This window comes from Chinchilla lanigera, unplaced genomic scaffold (genome assembly GCF_000276665.1).
Source record: "Chinchilla lanigera isolate Chin_1 unplaced genomic scaffold, ChiLan1.0 scaffold00060, whole genome shotgun sequence".
NCBI classification, from domain to species: domain Eukaryota; kingdom Metazoa; phylum Chordata; class Mammalia; order Rodentia; family Chinchillidae; genus Chinchilla; species Chinchilla lanigera.
This window is the reverse complement of record NW_004955461.1, coordinates 12,600,869-12,618,234: the sequence shown is the minus strand read 5'-3', so window position 1 is coordinate 12,618,234 and position 17,366 is coordinate 12,600,869. Positions and strand designations below refer to the sequence as shown.

Genomic DNA, 17,366 nt, shown 5'->3' with positions numbered 1-17,366 from the left:
TGTTTACAACTACGTCAACCCAAAGGTGACATCAGGATGGCTATGGCATCATCAGGCAATTGGCATTCCTCTGCTCCACTATAATGTCATGGCACCACGGTCATAATACAGTCTGTCCTTACCTCAGTGTCCTTAAAACTTTCATGTTGCTTTCGTTAAAATCTATAGTTACACATGGGTGGGAAAAGCCCATGTGACAACCACCTTACAACCACTGCTTTCTAAAAAATACCGGGAGATTCTGTGCTGGGGAGTGCATGTAGTATTAACATAATTCATTCATTGAGTTTTCCTCAAACCTTAAGGCAGGTGCTGTGACTCCCATGTACAGATGCAAAAAAGAGAGGCACAGAGAGGCAAGGTAATGTGCCTACAGTCACATAACTAGTAAGCAGCAGAGCTGAGATTCTGACTCAAGCAATCTGGCTTCAGAGCCCGCAATTGAAGCACCTGTTCTGGCCCTGTGTGTATCAGATTTCCTCTCATCAAGGTCATCCTGGAGGGAGGGGCTTGCGCAGGAGTTTGAAGCTCAGAACATTGGGGGAGGGAGCTGTGGCCTCCACTATGAAGCAGCACAGTGACCCAAGGGACTCCTTAGAAGAGGGGGATGTGCGGAGTGGCTGCATGGCCCAGGCAGGAAGCAGGTCCTGGCTCTAAGAGGCATTAAGTCCACAGAGCCCGGGTGGGACCCTGTGTGGCACTGTATGCAAATGTGCCTTGGTTCTTACCCGCCCTGCCAGGGGAGAACCAGAGGGGGAGGGATGAGAGATCATTTCCATAGGGATGAGGCAGAACACATATTTTTAGAGAACACAGATGGGTTGGTGGGCGGAGGGAGTGAGGGAGGGGCGGGATGCAGCTCTCCCTGGAAGGGCTGAGTCCACTAAGACTGTGTGCGGCTCCTGCACCAGTCTGTACTATAGTAGCTTAGCATTCCAGGCAGGGCCCATGCCTTCTTGGTGCCTCAGTTTCCTCATCTATGGTATAAGAGTGAAGGCATCTATGCTGCACAATTCCTGGGAGGATCTGGTGAGATGTGGCCCCTGATGATTTATGGTCATGTGTGCATTTTTTTGGTGGAAGGCAGTCTGTATTTTCTTTTTTTAATCACAAACCCACAAACCATTTCCTTAATGCAGGCCAGAGCAGTAAGGGATAGGGTCGGCACAACTTTGCTCAAGCAGCCTGTTAGCTGTCCAGTGCCTCAGTTTTCCTATTTATAAAATGGAAATGATGTCAGTGTCTGATGCAAGCAGTGAGTTAACACATGTGAGGAAGGCCTGGTATGAAAGAAGTGCCCAGCTGAGACTGGTTGCTTTTAACTATGATGTGTTTCTATGAAGCTGACACATATGTGGACACATGCTGCCAAGATTTGGGGGCATTCTCAGGCTTCTGTCAAAGGGTAAGTGGAGAGTGGTCCTTTATAAAGTTCTTGGCTTACTCACTGAGCAGAAAGCCTCTGGTGTCTGGCAGTGTTCTAGATGCTGGGGACATAAAGAATGACAAGGCGCAGATCTTGTCTTTGAGTTACTGGGTTACTCATGGCAGGGAAGAGAGCCAGGCAAAGTTAAAGCATCCAGTAGGAACAAGCCCTCAGGGTTGAAGGACAAATGAGGCAGCCAGGTCTGCCTAGGGAAGCTGAGCTGTGAATTTTAGGCTCAACAGGAATTTGCCTGAGCCTGAAGGGATTTATAGGAGTATAAACCTAGAAAACTTTAGCTGTCTGACTTTTCTACTACCAAGGATCTTATAGTTAAATGTATTTTTCAGTGTCACAAATGCGTACAAACACCCATCGGCTTAGAGAACATTAAAACTGGGAAAATCAGTCCAAAAACCTAGAGTGGATGGACCTTGCACTGTAGAACTTTGTGTGAAGCATTTCTCGACTTTGTGTGTCACAATCTTCACCTGCAAAATGGGATTATAGTGATGCTCATGGCAAGACATAAAAGGAAATAAGCATGTGGGCCTGCTTTCTAAGCAAAAGCAACTCCATGGTAGTATGAGCAGTTATTTGTAAGTTGGGTTGTGCTAACTGGTGTGTTTCTTTATAACAGTAGGGAGTTGAAGGATGAATGGATGGATGAATGACTGTGGTCATGATTATTTACTGTGCCTGTGTTGTGAGCACCAGTCGCTGGGCTGGGCCTATTCATACCCATAGATCTACTTAATTCCACAACGTTGTTGTTATGAATGAAATATTGCAAGCTCCTTTCACAAGTTGAGAAATATCCTCCGAGGACAGAAGTGGTTTACTGAGTGCCGTGCTGGCCCCAGGGAAAACAGGGTCTGTGAAATCAGGTGATACATGTGCAGTGAAATGTAAAATGTTTCTTCGTTCTGATGTCCTTCTCTGTGATGCCCTGGCATAGCTTTCTGGCAGAATGATTATTTCTGTTTCTTTCACCAGGGAAACAATGGATCACCAGGCTCCCCAGGAGACCCTGGCCGTCCAGGAACCCCCGTGAGTACAAATACTGCTCTAACTGCTCCTTGACGTGACACCCACAGGGCAAGCTCAGCAAGGACAAGTGGCTGATGTCAAAGTGTCTAGTCTCTCCCTGGGGCATCAGCCGGGAAATATGGGTCTGAATGATGGAAATAGACTAGAGGCAAAAGCATCTAAGGAGGACCTTTTTCAAAGTTCAGAATACATGCAATTATACTTCAGGCTGTCTGCTGTCTATGACCACAGGTATCCAGAACAATTGAACACTAAAAAAGTTTAGTAGTATTGCACAGCGGGTGTGTGATGGTTATAGAGAATGGACAGGCAGAGTCAGGTGGTAACCTTGACCTTCTCGGATGATAAGGTAAGTGTGCAGCTTGTAAATGGAGAGGGGCCCACGGAGGAGAGAGAGCAAGTGGGATCTGTGGCTGCCAGGAAAGGGGTGGCGTGCTGACCAGCAGCATCTGGGTCAATGGATTGGGGGACTTAGGGTTCAGGCCTGGTTGATGAGGACATGTGATGGGTAGATGGTTCTTTGATGGGTCAGATCTGAGATTGGATAAGCCCAACTCTGACCACAAGGCTCTGCCGAGCACCACCTTCTTGCATTTTTTTTCTTTTAACTGAAACTGTAACCTTGTCCAGGAAGCTGTCTTCAAATATGGTGGGTCAAACAGCAATTTTTCCAGGCAATCTGCTGACCATGCTCAGCCAGCTAACTGTTGGCACTGTGGAATCAAGGTGACTAGAAATTCACTAGTCCTGGGTAAACTGAGCACCCACATGGGCCCCCGGTCACCTGGGGGAGGCCCTTTTCCTGTTGGACTGGATACAGCTGTGATGAAGTAGTCGGCCTTTCTGGTAATCTTAATGCCTGCCGCCGGCATCCCCAGTGTGGAGCTGTCACTCTGACGAGGCATGCCAGATGGGGCAAGACACACCCCATTCAGGACTGGCTCCAGAAAACCCACATATAGTGGCTTCCCAGAAAAGTTGAAGTTGAAAGGTTCCCAGAAGACCTTCTCAAAGATGGAACCAGCCACACTGAGCCTCAACCTCTTAGCATCTTATTGTAAAAAAAAGACTACCACCTCCCTTTTTCTGACTTGTGTATGTGTGTGCATGTGTTTTCTTATATAGGGATTGAACACAGGGACTTCACACTGAGATACATCCCTAACCTTTTTATATTTTGTATTGAGACTAAGTCACTACCTTGCTCAGGCTGGCCTCAAACTCCTGATTCTCCTGCCTCAGCCTCCCAGAGTGCTGGAATTGTAGGCATGTACCACCACCGTGGTTCCCAGAGGACTCTTTGAAAGGTCGCTCACATCTGTGTGTTTTGGTAAATGTCTGTCCCATTTTGTGTTTGTTGCTTTGGGTAAAAAGATCACCGGCTGTTTATGGAGGTATTTTTCATCTTTCTCCCTGCTGTACCAGTGCTAATGAGATTCCCAATGCACCATGTCTTTCCTTGACCCTTTCTTCTCCATCCCAGGAAAAGGGTCTTGTCTTCGGTTTTCGGATATCTCAAGCCTGTAGAGTTGTGAGGAATCAAGAGATTTCTGAATCTGCTTGGGTTGACACTTCACCTTGAAGAATTAATTCCCTGTTTCACCTTCACAGGGCCAGAAGGGAAGCAAAGGAGAAAATGGTAGCCCGGGACTTCCTGGCTTCCTGGGTCCTCGTGGACCTCCGGTAAGCAGAGGATCTCCATGGGGACCCTGATGCCTGGCTCCAGGGTAAAATTCACGTTCAGTATCACAGCAGTGTGGTGTGAGGTCAACGTGCTTCATGATTTGGGAGACAGTGGGGAACTCAGAGGTCTCACCTGCCCCACTACTCCCTGATTGTTGGTCATTAGGAGAGTCTTCCAACATCTCTTGGCTGCCTCATTGCTCAAATGGCTGTAACAGAATCCCTGGGCTCTGAGGACTAGATGAGATGACCCGTGTAAAGGTGTTGCAGTGCTGCCTGACCCAACGCAATGCTCAGGAAATAGAAATGATTGTGATGGGGATATGGCGGGATAGTGGTGGTGGTAAGAATCCTAGAACTTGAAGGACCCTTAGAAATTATTTTAAAGATGAGCAAGTTTGGACTACAAGGTCAAAACCTGTAAGTGGCATAGTCAGCCTGCATCCTAGCTGGTGCTTGAGTCTAGGTCTCCTGACTTGACAGCTTGGTGCAGGGAGAAGCTGCTGGGTGGTCGTTGCTGGGCTCCACACTGGCCCCTGGTGCATTCTGCATGCCTGGACCATCGCTGAGAGTGCTGACCTGCAGATGAGGTTCTGTGTACCCCGCCAGGGTGGCAGTTCTCCACAGTGCTCTGCCTCCACCTCCAGTTTAGTCCTGTCCCACAGTACCAGCCCTTTCTGGCAGTGTGCCTTCTTTTACCCCCTTCTCTCTGTTGCCCACATATGGATGGGTCTGTCCCCTGAGGTCTACTCAGATGCATTTACACTCACTTCCTTTTCCATCCCTTCGGTGATGATCTGGCTGCCACTGGTATCCAGGCACCCACTCTTTACATCAAGTATTCCTTTCCTGTGTACATAGTAGGCCATTTTGTCAGGCCTTGCTACATACCTGCCACTGTTCTGAGTACTTTACCAATACTAAGGCATTTAAATCTCACGGTACTTGATGAGGCAGGTAAACTGCTTTTCCAATGTGACAGATGAAGAAATGAAGGCACAGAGAATTTAAGAAGCTCATGAGACATTGTTTGAGATCACAGAGCTAAGAACTACCAGAGCCAAGATTTGCATTCAGAGCCCAGTCTTGTCCGTGTCCTGTTTCACACTCTGAACTTGCTCCTCGGTGTGTCCTCCCTCCCACAACCAGAAGATTTGTAAAACCAGTGCTCTGGAGGGGCCTTTGGGTGGAATCAAACATATCCCATTGCCCAGAAACCCAAAGCCTGGGCCTCCCCTCCCACCCTGGGACTTCTCACACTTGCCTGCTTCTGCACAGGCTGAGCAGGAATCCTGTGCTTGGGATGTCCTTGGTCAGGTGGGCCATCGATTACTGTCTTTGCTGAAACATGACTTGAATGAAATGTCAGTGTTGAAGACAGTTGTGCTACTCAAAATGTGCCAGTGCTGCAGAACCAACTGGTATCTTTTATTGTTCTGTTTCATAGGGAGAAGCAGGAGAAAAAGGCATGCCAGGCAAGGAGGCAAGTATCACGCTGCTCCTCCCTTGGTGACCCTTCCCTTGGGAGCAGAGCGCCGGCCTCGCGGGTGGGCAGCCTGCAGTAGAAGGCCCTCCACTCACTTAATGCCTTGTTGTCACTGCATTGAAATCATTCATGCTTTTTGCACAAGGGGCCCGCGTTTTAATTTGCATCAGCTCTCATAGGTTGTGCACCCACAGGGATACCACCTGGACACATCTCTTTCCTCGTCTCCCTGTCAGGATCCACTCTACCAAGGAGTGCTATCAGCTCCAACTTCACAGAAGCCCTCTGTTCTGTCCAGCCTTCCCCATGGCTCCCACCTGGCACCTAGCGCAGTCTATCACCCCCTTTTACGGGGACTATGGCCTTGGCATCCCAATGGCTCCCTCTGTCCAGCCTTGGCAAGCCAGAGGTCTGTGGAGTGCCATGAGTAGATTAGACCACTTCACAGTCTAGATGTCAGCTTTGTCCCCCCTCATGTTCTCATTGGCATCCAGGATGCTCCAGAGCCTGCCCACTGCCGCCCACTCAGCTCCTATCACTCTGGAAGTTTAGGCCCTAAATGCCAAATCTTCCCTCAGGGTCCTTCTTTAAGAAAGCCCATACCCTGATCTCCCTCTTCTTTCTGTGTCGACCTCCCTTCACCTGCAGGGACAAAGCAGGTGCCCCCATCCTGTATGAGCCCTCTGCCCTGCTCTGACCCACCCAGGGGGCCAGCTCAGAGTAGGTAGCAGAAGTGTTGGCAGATGAGCTCCAAAATTAACGGAGCAGAGAGTTCTGTGGACAGCAGCATATCCATTTCAAAGCCTGTGCTGTCTTCTGAAGAAAGATGGGTTTGTGTGCTATGGTTTTGGATTACCGTGTTCAGCAGGGTGGGGGAGTGGTGGCTTCCTTAAAACTGGATCAAATGGTCCATGTCTGAGAAGCATTTGCTACTGGCCCAGCCATGTCCTGCCACTTACTGGGCATATCACTCACACATTGATCTATCACTGGTCCCTCTTGCTTACTGGATTGAGGTGGAGGGAAATTACGCCAAGCTTGGTTTTTTGAGGGCTTCATCACCCCATGTGATTATAGCTGTGCTGCTATTTTCACGAATGCTCTCTGGCTCCCTATTGCCTTTCAGAGGGATAAGCAGACACCCAGGGTCTTCCTAGACCTGACTGCAACATCTTTTTCAATTGTGAGCTCTTGCCTTTTGCTGAAGCACACACAATGTCCCTACTGTCTTCAGGAGTTGGTCTTCATTCCTAGTCTACCTGGAGCACCTTTCCCACCTCCTGTCTCTGTTAGATTTAAATCTGATCTTCAAAGCTTTATGCTCCCAACACACAAACTCGTGCTCTTTCTCCCGGGGCTGAGGAGCACCTTCATCTCCTATTGCAAAAGCCAAGTACATCTGTGTCATGTTAGAATTGTATCCATATCTATGTCTTAGCTAGGCTACGGGCACAGTGAGAACTGGGACCATGTCCCCTCCCCTCCCCCGGAGCAAAGGTGATGCCCACATGAGTTGGGTACAGTGAGTGTTTCTGGGCTGAGATGGAAGCTGTGGGCAGGCTCAGAAGAGCTTGAGAACATTTGCCTCCCTGAACCAGCACAGGCTGTGCCCCCTGCTGATGGGACAGGAGCTTCTGGGTGAGCTTGCTCTCCAACTCTTAAGCCCTGTGCTTGGTACTTGGGACAAGGTTGATTTTGGACAAGGTAGGGTTTGGGATGGGCAAATGGATAGGAAAGAAAGGAAAAAGACCAGGTCTCACTTCTCAAAAGCTTTTCGTCTAAAGGAAAGACAGACAAGTCCATCTCTGTCCCACATCTGGGGAGAAGACAGGTGTCACCTGGAAGGCGTGGGACCCAGGCTTAAGAATGAAGTCTTGCCAGAAGAATCATACAAGGGCTTGCAGAGGAAGGACCAGGGTCCTGGGCCAAAGAAAGGCAAGGGATATGTAGGTAGGGAGAAGCAGAGGCCAGCAGGGAGCCAGGCGTCTCGGCAGTGAGGACCAGGGGGTTGCCTCCCTCCTTTATGATGTGTCTTCCCTCCTGGGGGCTGTGGGAACTTAGAAGAGTTCTTACCACTTGCCACTTCTCGTAGTGTTAGTGGGAGGAGAGGGCTTGCTGGAGGGGTGGGCTGAGGCTGGGTCAGTTAGTTACCTGGACAGCAGGTGGGGCCGGGTACTGACACAGGGAAGATGGTGAGCAGAGGCCATGGCTCAGCAGACCTGCATGCTTCCTGCAGTGAGGACTGTAAGTCATTGGGGTCAGCTGAACTAGAGTCAGCTGGGGCCACAGAGAGCATGGGTGCGTATCCAAGACCAGTTGACGTTGCGCCTTTGGGCAGCAAGAGGGTGGCTCATCCTGAGAGGTACAGGAGAAATCTAAAGAGGCTCAACCATAGTTTGGTGCTGTCCTCAGTCAAGGGTGAAGAGGTTAGGAGGAAAGAAGAGAAGAGGAAGTCAGCCAGATTCTCGAGGTCTGTACAAATCAGGCGGAAGCTCTTGGGGAACCTTATTTCTCCAGGACCTTTGTGCTTGCCATGCGGAGCTGAGAACCAGGAAAGAACCAAGAATCAAGAAGGGTAAAGATGCCAGCACAGGTGGCCCTGTGCAATGACCATGTCCCCTTGGTCTCACTGCAGGGTACCCCTGGGAAGCCCGGAGAGCCAGGAGCCAAAGGAGAAAAGGTAAATAAATGCAGGAGTACAGGCCCTTTGCACACACTGAGTGTGGCCTTCCACAGTGCCAAGGCGGCTTTAAGGCGGCTGTTTGTCCAGGGTGGATAATAACCAGCCCAGCTGGAGAACCATCTCATGCAGCGGCTGCTGATCAGTGTTCCCTGGGAAATCTGGACCCCAGCTAAGGGGCTTCTTTCCCCTCCCCCCATATTTTTGTACTCAGTGTTTTTCTGCTCTTCCTTTTGGTTATTTTGAGGAATAAAATCATGATCATAATTACAAATGCAAAGGCAAGTGTGGGGAGACGCTGACAGATTTCCTTCTCCCCCTGTGCGAATGTGCCCGCATGATGTGCCTGGCTCCCAAAGTGACAATTTGCTGGGAGCCAGATTTGTCACTGGAAGTGACAAGGGAACAGATTTTCCCATAATGAGTTGCCTTGGTGCCACACTCAGACGTTTCCTTTCTCCAGAAACCAAGATGGAAAAGTCATGTGTGTGTATGTGTGTGTGTGTGTATGTGTGTGTTTGTGTGGCCGTGCAGATTAGCCAGAGGGGGTGGGAAGCATCCTCACACTCACAGCGGATGCTCCCTTTAGTGGCTCTTGCGCGTCTCGCTGGGCTGGTCCACGGTCTTGTGTTTGGTCAGCCTTCACAGTGTTGCAAGACACCGCCGTCACCCCACCCCCGCTTGTTTTCCTCAGTCCTGCAAAGAATTTATCGCGGCTTTCTTTGCAAGATGGTTGGGTGGGGAGCTAGCCAGGGTGGAGACATGGCAGCAGAGTTTCAGGCACTCCAGGGCTCTGGTCTCTCACTGCCCCCTTCCAAGGACTTTGGATGCACTTTCCCTTTGCTGCTGGTCCCCACGTGATGGAGCCTGGGAGGGGCCATGGCTGAGAGCAGTCGGGTCCTCAGGAGGCTGTCACTCAGGTCCTGTGAGCATTGTTGTGGGCTGAGGGCTTCAGTTTTGGTGGAGGGCCAGGGAATTCAGACCGCAGGTAGAAACGTCATATCTAATAGCAAATCAATAAAAGCACAGCTTGTCTTTCCCTTGCTAAGTGGTTGAAGGGAATAGTGCCAGGGTTCCCGTAGGTTCCTAGGGAGATTTGAAATATGGGACAATCTTCTCATCTCAAAGTGACAGGAGACATTTAATGAGTAGGAAATACTGTACCACTTGTGGCACCCGGGTATATAAGGAACCAGGGTTTTTAAAGACCCCTGCAGTCAGGCTCACTAAAGATTACAGTGCCGCCATGGAATGCACCGGATTTGGAAGGGACACCCTCGGATCTGGCTAACGTAATCATTTCATTCTCTGCTTTTCTGATTATTGTCGAAATTTGAGATGCAATGCAAGGTCATGACTAAACATGAAAACTGCCAGCAAGGAAGACGATGGAAGTCACGTGTCCTCGCCATCCCGTCTCTCAGCCCGCCCCTTCCCGGGGTCTTCGCTGCCTGTCTGCTTTTACCAGGACACCTTGAACACAGAACCAGGGCTGTTACACACACGCCCTGGCCTCCCCTGCACCCTCCCCCACTCTACAGAGGTCACTCTCTCCACGCTTTTGCTCCAGTCACATCTCCTGAAGCACGCACCTGAGATGCTGTTTCAGAACTGAGCAATTTCCGTTCTCAAAGATTCCAAGTCATGCCCCTGACAAGGCACATTTCCAGTTGCCATCTTGTTTCTCTTCTTTCTCTCCCTGTCTGCTCTAGACCAGCAATGGAGTTTCTTACACTCCACATCCAGGAAGGTGGCTTCCACGTGTTCGCTGACCACTGAGCACTGGCAGCATCTGTGGCCCATAGACACCAGGGACTGTGCTGCCTGCCCGGTGCTGCCCTGCTGCTAAGTCATGGATCCTGTACCCCAGGCTCTGGGCTGGTGATGGGCAGATGTGTGCAGGCAGTGAGCACAGCTGTGCGGTGGGACTCTGTGAACACAGAAGAGCAAGGAAGAGCATAGGGAGGGCCTGTGAGAGGGGGCTATGCATGTTTCTCCAGTGTTAGAGGGCGGAGCTTCACCTAGGTTACAGGTGGCAGCTGGCCTAGTCTCCAGGAGGAACCATACTTTTGCGGGCAGCCTGGGAGTGGAAAGTTCATTTTTCTGAGGTGTACAGTGAAAAGCAGGGCTCCCCCACTTCCTATCCATTCACTGGTAATGAACCCCTTCTGCAGCATTCCACAGTTTTGTATCTATACCCAGCAAATTGGTACAGTTAAAACACTGTAGATGTTCTACACCTACAATTTCAGTGTAACAGTACAGGCCGATGAGTGTCCACAGAGGCCCCTTGGCCACATCCCTGTGTTTTGGCAGCTTAGTGCTCTGTGATATGGATGTGCCACAGCTTCCTATTGCCCTCCAGTGACAGGCATGTGAGGGGTTCCCTTATGGATTCTGGAATTGGGAAGTCAAGGCTCTCTCTCCCCTAACTTCTGCAGGTAGTCTCAACCCCCATGTGCTCATCTGTATGATAAGGTTGTTGATAGGATGATTCTGACCCTCTGTCTTGAACAGCATGACCAAGCCTTCCTTGGAGTCTCAAGAGGCAGCTACATCTGCTCTCTGCTTGTTCTTCCATCCCTGACCCGTACACTCATGTACTTTTCTTCTCCTTTAGGGAGACCCTGGGATCAAAGGGGACAAAGGACTGCCTGGTGGAAAGGGTCAGCCTGGGGACCCTGGAATCCCAGGCCACAAAGGCCACACAGGTCTGACGGGCCCCCAAGGGCCACCTGGGGAAAGCGGACCAGCTGGGCCCCCAGGACCACCAGGCCAGCCAGGATTTCCAGGACTGAGGGTAAGGATGTTGACATCACTGCAGATTAGGAATTTCTCTGGCCCGTGGGGAAAACAGGGAAATGGGTAGCCTTCAGGGGGAGCATGGTACAGCTCTCTGTCTGCCAGGGACTGCTGTATGACCAGGGACAGGCCACCTCCATTCTCTGTGGCTGCAAAAATGGATAAGAAAATGCTCTTCTGTTTTGTTATTATTAAGTAAAATGATGTGCATAATTTAAGGGGGTTCTCAAAACTATTATCACCATCCGTTCAGATGGAAATGAGTTTGCTAGGCTTTGCTCCTTGGGCTGTGAAACTCTTTTCCCCCAGGACCCTGAACAAAGATTACAGAGAAGACACCATCTCTCAGTGACCTGAGCTAATAAAGCGGGATGGTTTACCATCTGTTCACTACCTGGCCTGGTACCCTTCTCACCATCTTCCTGGGGTGTTCACTCATTGTCCTCAAATGTAAAAAGAAATGCTTCTTTAGAGTCTTGAGTTTTTTTCTTCCTTTTAACATATTTTATTCTAGTTGCAAAATCATTGTTTTACAACAGCCTTTTAATGGTACACATTGGCTAAAAAATGATAAAAGCCAGGTGAGCCTGGATGCCGTCTCTTATAATTCCAGCACTCAGGAGGCAAGAGGATCACAAATTCATGCCCGGCCAGGGCAACTTAGTGAGACTCTGTCTCAAAATTTAAAATAACAACAACAACAATAACAACAAAAAAAAAAACCCTGGGAATGGAGCTCAGTCTCAAGGTCCTGTGCTCAATACTCTGTTCTGAAAAGAAAAAAAATAAGGTCATCTGGTTGCCAGGTTGTTGGTGGGACCTGTTTGCTTAGTCCTTGTCATTGCCTGTTCCTCCTCAACCATACTGTGTCCTCTGGGGACACTCATGTTCCCCAGAGCACAGGTGTGGGTGGCTCCATGCCCCTGCCAGTTCTGACGCTGTGCAGTTTCATTGCTTCCTGGTGTTTGGGGTTCCCTGGAATCAAGAGGTCGGTGTGGGGACTCAGCTGGCTCCCAAAGCCTGTGCAGCCTTATGCAAGTTCACATCCTACTACTGTGGGTAGTGACAGAACTTTTGAGATGATCACAAAAGAGTCTTGGCCAGGAAAGAGCAAGAGAGTAAAGAAGTCAAATCCATTTCTTGTCAGAAGGATGGTAGGGACTGGTCAAGGGAGCTGGGCAGGTAGAACCCCAGCCTTGAGGGGTAGAATCTACCCTGAAGGTGTCAGACAGGAGGGATGAGCCCTATAAGGCATGAGGACTATTCCCCAGGTCATGCTGAGAATTGCTGCTGCTCTGTGAGCTGGGTACAATGCTGTGTCTCTGTGGGACAGACTCTTTCACTTCTGTGCCCCAAGCATCAGGATTGGTCAGATATTTGTGGAGCGCCAGCATGGACCGAGCAGGAATAGTCAGACATAGAGGAGCCAAGTGGCCAAGCAAAGGAGTAAAACATGACTTCATGTATGATGAGACCACCCACAGGCTGTGTCCTGGAGGAGACAGGACTTTGGCAGGGAGAGACTGGAGGCCAGACCTCCCAGGACCAGTGCTGGAAGAGTCTGGGGGTTGATTCATGGACGCAGTGGGTTTGGCTAGAGGTAAGTGCAGAAAAGGAGGCGGAAGAGTGAGGAGGGAAGGGCTGCAGTGGTTCAGAGTGGAGAGTCCTGGCCACCATATACAAGGAGTGAAGCTGCCTTACGACAGAGAGGAAGGGATTATAGATGTGTGGAGGGCAGTCCTAGGAGGATATGCTTCCCCATGTACAGAGTGGCCTTGGATTTCCATAAACTTCTTGCTTTCTGAGTCATTAGGAGACTTGGGTAGCAAGTGTTACTGGGAACATAAATAACCCCACCACCCTCTCCTAGGGGGAGTCTCCATCCATGGATACCCTACGGCGGCTTATTCAGGAAGAGATTGAGAAGCAGCTGGAGAGTGAGTAGCTGGACTTCGTTGTAGCCTTGTGTGCTTCGATCCTTCATTACTGTGAAGACATAGTTTGGAAGACACCTTAGGAGCAGGTCACACATGGGCTAATGAAGTTGGGGAATACCTTGATGGCCCTTATCTGACACACAGATTTCCTCTGGAGAGCTTTTCCCGAGTGGGCATTCAGCTTCTGCTTGGTTGTCTCTAGTGACAGAGCTTGGCATCTACAAAACCACTTCTTTTGCCATCATTCACATATTCTGTGCATTCAGCCATTTATCTAACCAGTCAGGAATTTAGGAGGCCTGCTGTGGATCTGCTGACTCATCATGGTCCAGGGGAGGAGACAGATCAGTAAACTGACACAGTGACTTCAGTCCCTAAGAGAAGTTCTGTAATTTACCTTGGTGTGGATAGCACTGAAAGAGGACAGAAGAAAGTACATAAAATATCTCAGAGGCAGGGGACTGAGAGGACAGGGTTTCCTCAGGAGGGGATGTGATTTGTGAGTGGAGAGATGGGATGAGATCCCAGACTAGTGATCACAAACCTTTTAGAGTTTTCATTAATAACAAACAGCCGGCTGCAGCATGTGTACCATAGGTTCACCATCACTGCTCTAGACCTTCAGAACAATGTGATTGAAGACCCTTAAGGCAGGGAAGCTGTGGGCCTCTCCTTGAGTCAGGTGGGGTACTTTTCTTCTGCACGTGTGACCGTGGGAACCCCTACAACCTCACAAGGACAGCATGATTGTAGTCCAGGAGGGGAGGAGCGGAGCTGCTGAGCACTTTAGCCAAAGCTGGGGAGTTAGAAATGTCTGACCAGGCTTCACTCACTGTCTGCAGAGTCTGTGCTCTGCACTGCACCACCGGCCTGTCTTGAGTTATCACCATTCTCATTTCCTCTGTGCTAGACAGTTAGCAGAACAGGTCACAGAGGAGCCTGGGCAGGAGAGGAGAGGAATGCATAACTACTTTCCAGACCCAAAAGGACAAAAGCCAGGGCACATATATTCATGGGGTTATGTCTGAGTGATTTTGAATTTTGTACATGCCAGACTCTGTGCCAGGTGTGAGGACACAACAGGAAGCAAGATGACCTGCTTTCCGGCCCTCTGGGAGTCAGATGAGCATGGTCCGTGCTCTTATACAAGAGGGCAAGAGACCATGATCTGGAGCAGACAGCAAGAGAGGTGTGGGTGGGCAAGGGAGGTGAAGAAGGAAGGAGACTAGGCTGTCACAGTGGGTGCCACAGGTGGCAGGTCTAAGGGACTGGTGAGTGGAGAGCTCTGAATTTGCCTTCTGTTATTACATTTATTGGTAATAAAAATAGCCTCTGCCCTTGGAGTACCTCTAGTCAACAGCAGGAATAAGACATGGTCTGAAATTGCCTGTGTGGAAGCATCCCAGGGGCTAAGTCTCTTCCAAATGATCCTTTGAGAAGGAAGCATCAGTTCCATTTAAAAGGGCTAAATCAAGGCTCAGAGAATGTGAAAATATGCCAAGGTCACAGAAGTAGACTCCCCATATCCTCCTGGCCTGTACGTGAGCAATAGGAGGGCCGGTCAGCCAGGTCAGGAGAAAACCTGCATTGGCACAGACTTAGTGCCCAACACCAGCTCTGTCTCAGGCACACCATCCATGGGTGGGTGTTTGGACCTGGTTCTCTATGTACAAACAAGAGTGGCTCTTGATTGCCGCTAGACGGGCACTGTCTCTCTGGTCAAAGAAAGGGCACATCATGCCAGCTGTTGTATCAATTCTGTCACCTTTATGTGCTTTGCGAATGGTGTAAGCATATCCAGCCCTTCAGGTTTAAATGAAGGATCTGATGCTCAGAGCAGAAGTCATGAGGTAGCTTCCTATAAGCCACTTATCTCTCCTTAAGCCTCAGTTTACCCTACTGACAGTTACAATTGTTGCTGCTACTGCTGTTATCAATGCTACAGCTGCCAGTACTACTACTATTGCTTCTAGCAATGCTACTACTACTGCTGTCAGTACTACTACTGCTGCTACTGCTAAACAACTACTGTCATTACTATTACTGTTGCTGTTAATACTGATGCTGCTACTACTACTACTACTATTACTACTGCTAAAACTACTACTGCTGCTGTCAGCACTATTACTACTGCTGCTAGTATTGCTACTGCCAATACTACTACTACTGCTGTCGGTACCAGTACTACTGCCAACACTCCTATCACTGCCAGTACTAATACTACTATTGCTGATACTACTACCACTTCCAAAAATATTACTCCTGCTGCCATATTACTACTACTTTCAGTACCACTAGTACTGTTACTAGTGCTCCTGCTGATATTCCCTGAACTACTACTGCTGCCAGTACTACTACTACTGCTGCTCACAATACTCCTATTGATGCTGCTGCTGATCTTTCTACCCCTGCTACTACTGCTACTGACAATGCTACTACTACTGGTGCCCACATGAATGCAACTATCGCAATGAGTCCTGCTGCTGTGCTTGACACTGGGATCTCCAGAGCACAGACCCTGAGTCCTGCTGCTGTGCTTGACACTGGGATCTCCAGAGCACAGACCCAGAGCCTGGCACTGTCTTCCTGGATGATCTCATTTGCTCATCCTCACACCAGCCAGCAGAGTAGGCATTAGCTCCTTGCCTCCCTTTTACTGAAAGGGAAGCTGAGGCTGAGAGAAGCGATGTGGCTTGTCCAAGGTCATAGACAGCTGCTGGGTGGATCCTCTGTGCCTAAACCACCAGAAGGATGTGTATTGTACTGCATATGTGCACGTGAATGATGCTGGTGGTGTTGGTGGTCATGTGCAGTTGCTGTTGTCCCCTTGTTCCTACCTCTGCTCTCAGTTGCCATTCTATTCTTTGCCGTCTACCCGTTCTTCATGGGATATTTTTCTTTTTCCCACCCATAGACAAACTTGCCTACCTCCTGGCCCAGATGCAGCCTGCACATGTGAAAGTCTCACAAGGCAGACCTGGACCACCAGGACCCCCTGGAAAAGATGGTCTTCCGGGCAGGGCAGGGCCCATAGGGGAGCCAGGCCGACCTGGCCAAGGTGGTCTGGAAGGACCCTCTGGGCCAATGGGTCCCAAAGGTGAGTAGGCACAAGGAGGAACTGCTTCATGGGTCACACAAGGCTGGAAGGAGCCGAGAGTGTGAGGTGTAATTGCCCTATCATCATTCTGTCCTTATTCCCTGCAGCTTGGGACACTCTGGAGTGTGGCATCATGTAATTTTTTCATATGTTTAAGAGGTTTTCATACTTAATATTATTGCAAAAGTATGCTTTTGCTATGAAGATTGAATCTGTTCCCTCTTGCTTTTTTGTTCTCTCTCTGTCTCCTTTATTTAAGTTTGAGGAGTCTAAGACAAAATACTCTCTTCTTCCCTCACGAAATTTTGAGCTAAGTAGGGGTTGCAATATTCTTCATTTCTTGGAGATTAGTGCCAGCTTTGAAATTGGATCAGGTGGTGTTGATCTCCACCTAGCCGTGGCTGCTGACTGTCCTGCTGTAGGGCGGAGGGGCCTCCCTACCCAGCAAGGCCCTGGACAGCAGCAGAGAGCAGAACACAACTTAATCCATCTTAATCCCCCTTGCCCTGCAGGCAGGTTAGAATGCTGTCCTCAGTAGGCAAGTGGGGATGAAGAGCAGAGAGGAAGGACCCTAAACTAAAGCCACCAGCTTGAGACTCCTCCACACTGGTCCTCAGCTCCTGTGCACAAACTCACACACACACACGCACACACACACACACACACACACACACAGTCAAGCATGGATGGGAAAGAAATATGTGGTGTCACTTTTGCTGTTGCTGGGTCACTTATAGTTGGGGCAATGGATGACTGTAATACCTTCCTCTTTCATTTCCTTATAGTTATTCACTTATTCTCTGTGTTTCTCAGTTGAAAGGCTTTTTGTTAGATTTGTGTGTCCTCATCCTACCCATATTTGTTAATAACATGAAATAATTGTTCATAAAAAGAACGAGACAGAGGCATAGAAAGTGCCAGAGCATGGCAGAATCCTGACCAAATATAACAATTAAAATAATAGAAATGAGTGGTCTAAAGATCCCATGAACTAGTAGCAGAATTTAAATGATGCATGAGGAAGATGTTTTGGAATCTATGTGGTGAAAAACTGACTGATTAAAAAAAAGTTGAGAGAGAGAGTTTAATCCAATCTGTACAAGCTTAAATCTAGTACAGTCTAAATACTGGAGGGGAAATGACCCTTCTCTCCTCTGAATGTCTTTTTTGTGTCTATAATGGTACTAGGGGCTGGGGATTTAGCTCAG

At 49.2% G+C, this 17,366-nt stretch overlaps 1 protein-coding gene across 1 annotated transcript in view; it reads left to right on the top strand.

Annotated features, from left to right (window-relative positions):
- Col22a1 (collagen, type XXII, alpha 1) overlaps positions 1–17,366 on the top strand; it is a gene marked incomplete in the record, with an annotated part of 274,405 nt that overhangs the window by 252,619 nt on the left and 4,420 nt on the right. Inside the window, 7 exon segments of the mRNA XM_013521350.1 lie at positions 2,420–2,473; positions 4,085–4,156; positions 5,604–5,639; positions 8,278–8,322; positions 10,943–11,122; positions 12,995–13,061; positions 15,976–16,158. Coding sequence (XP_013376804.1) covers positions 2,420–2,473; positions 4,085–4,156; positions 5,604–5,639; positions 8,278–8,322; positions 10,943–11,122; positions 12,995–13,061; positions 15,976–16,158 — 637 coding nt within the window.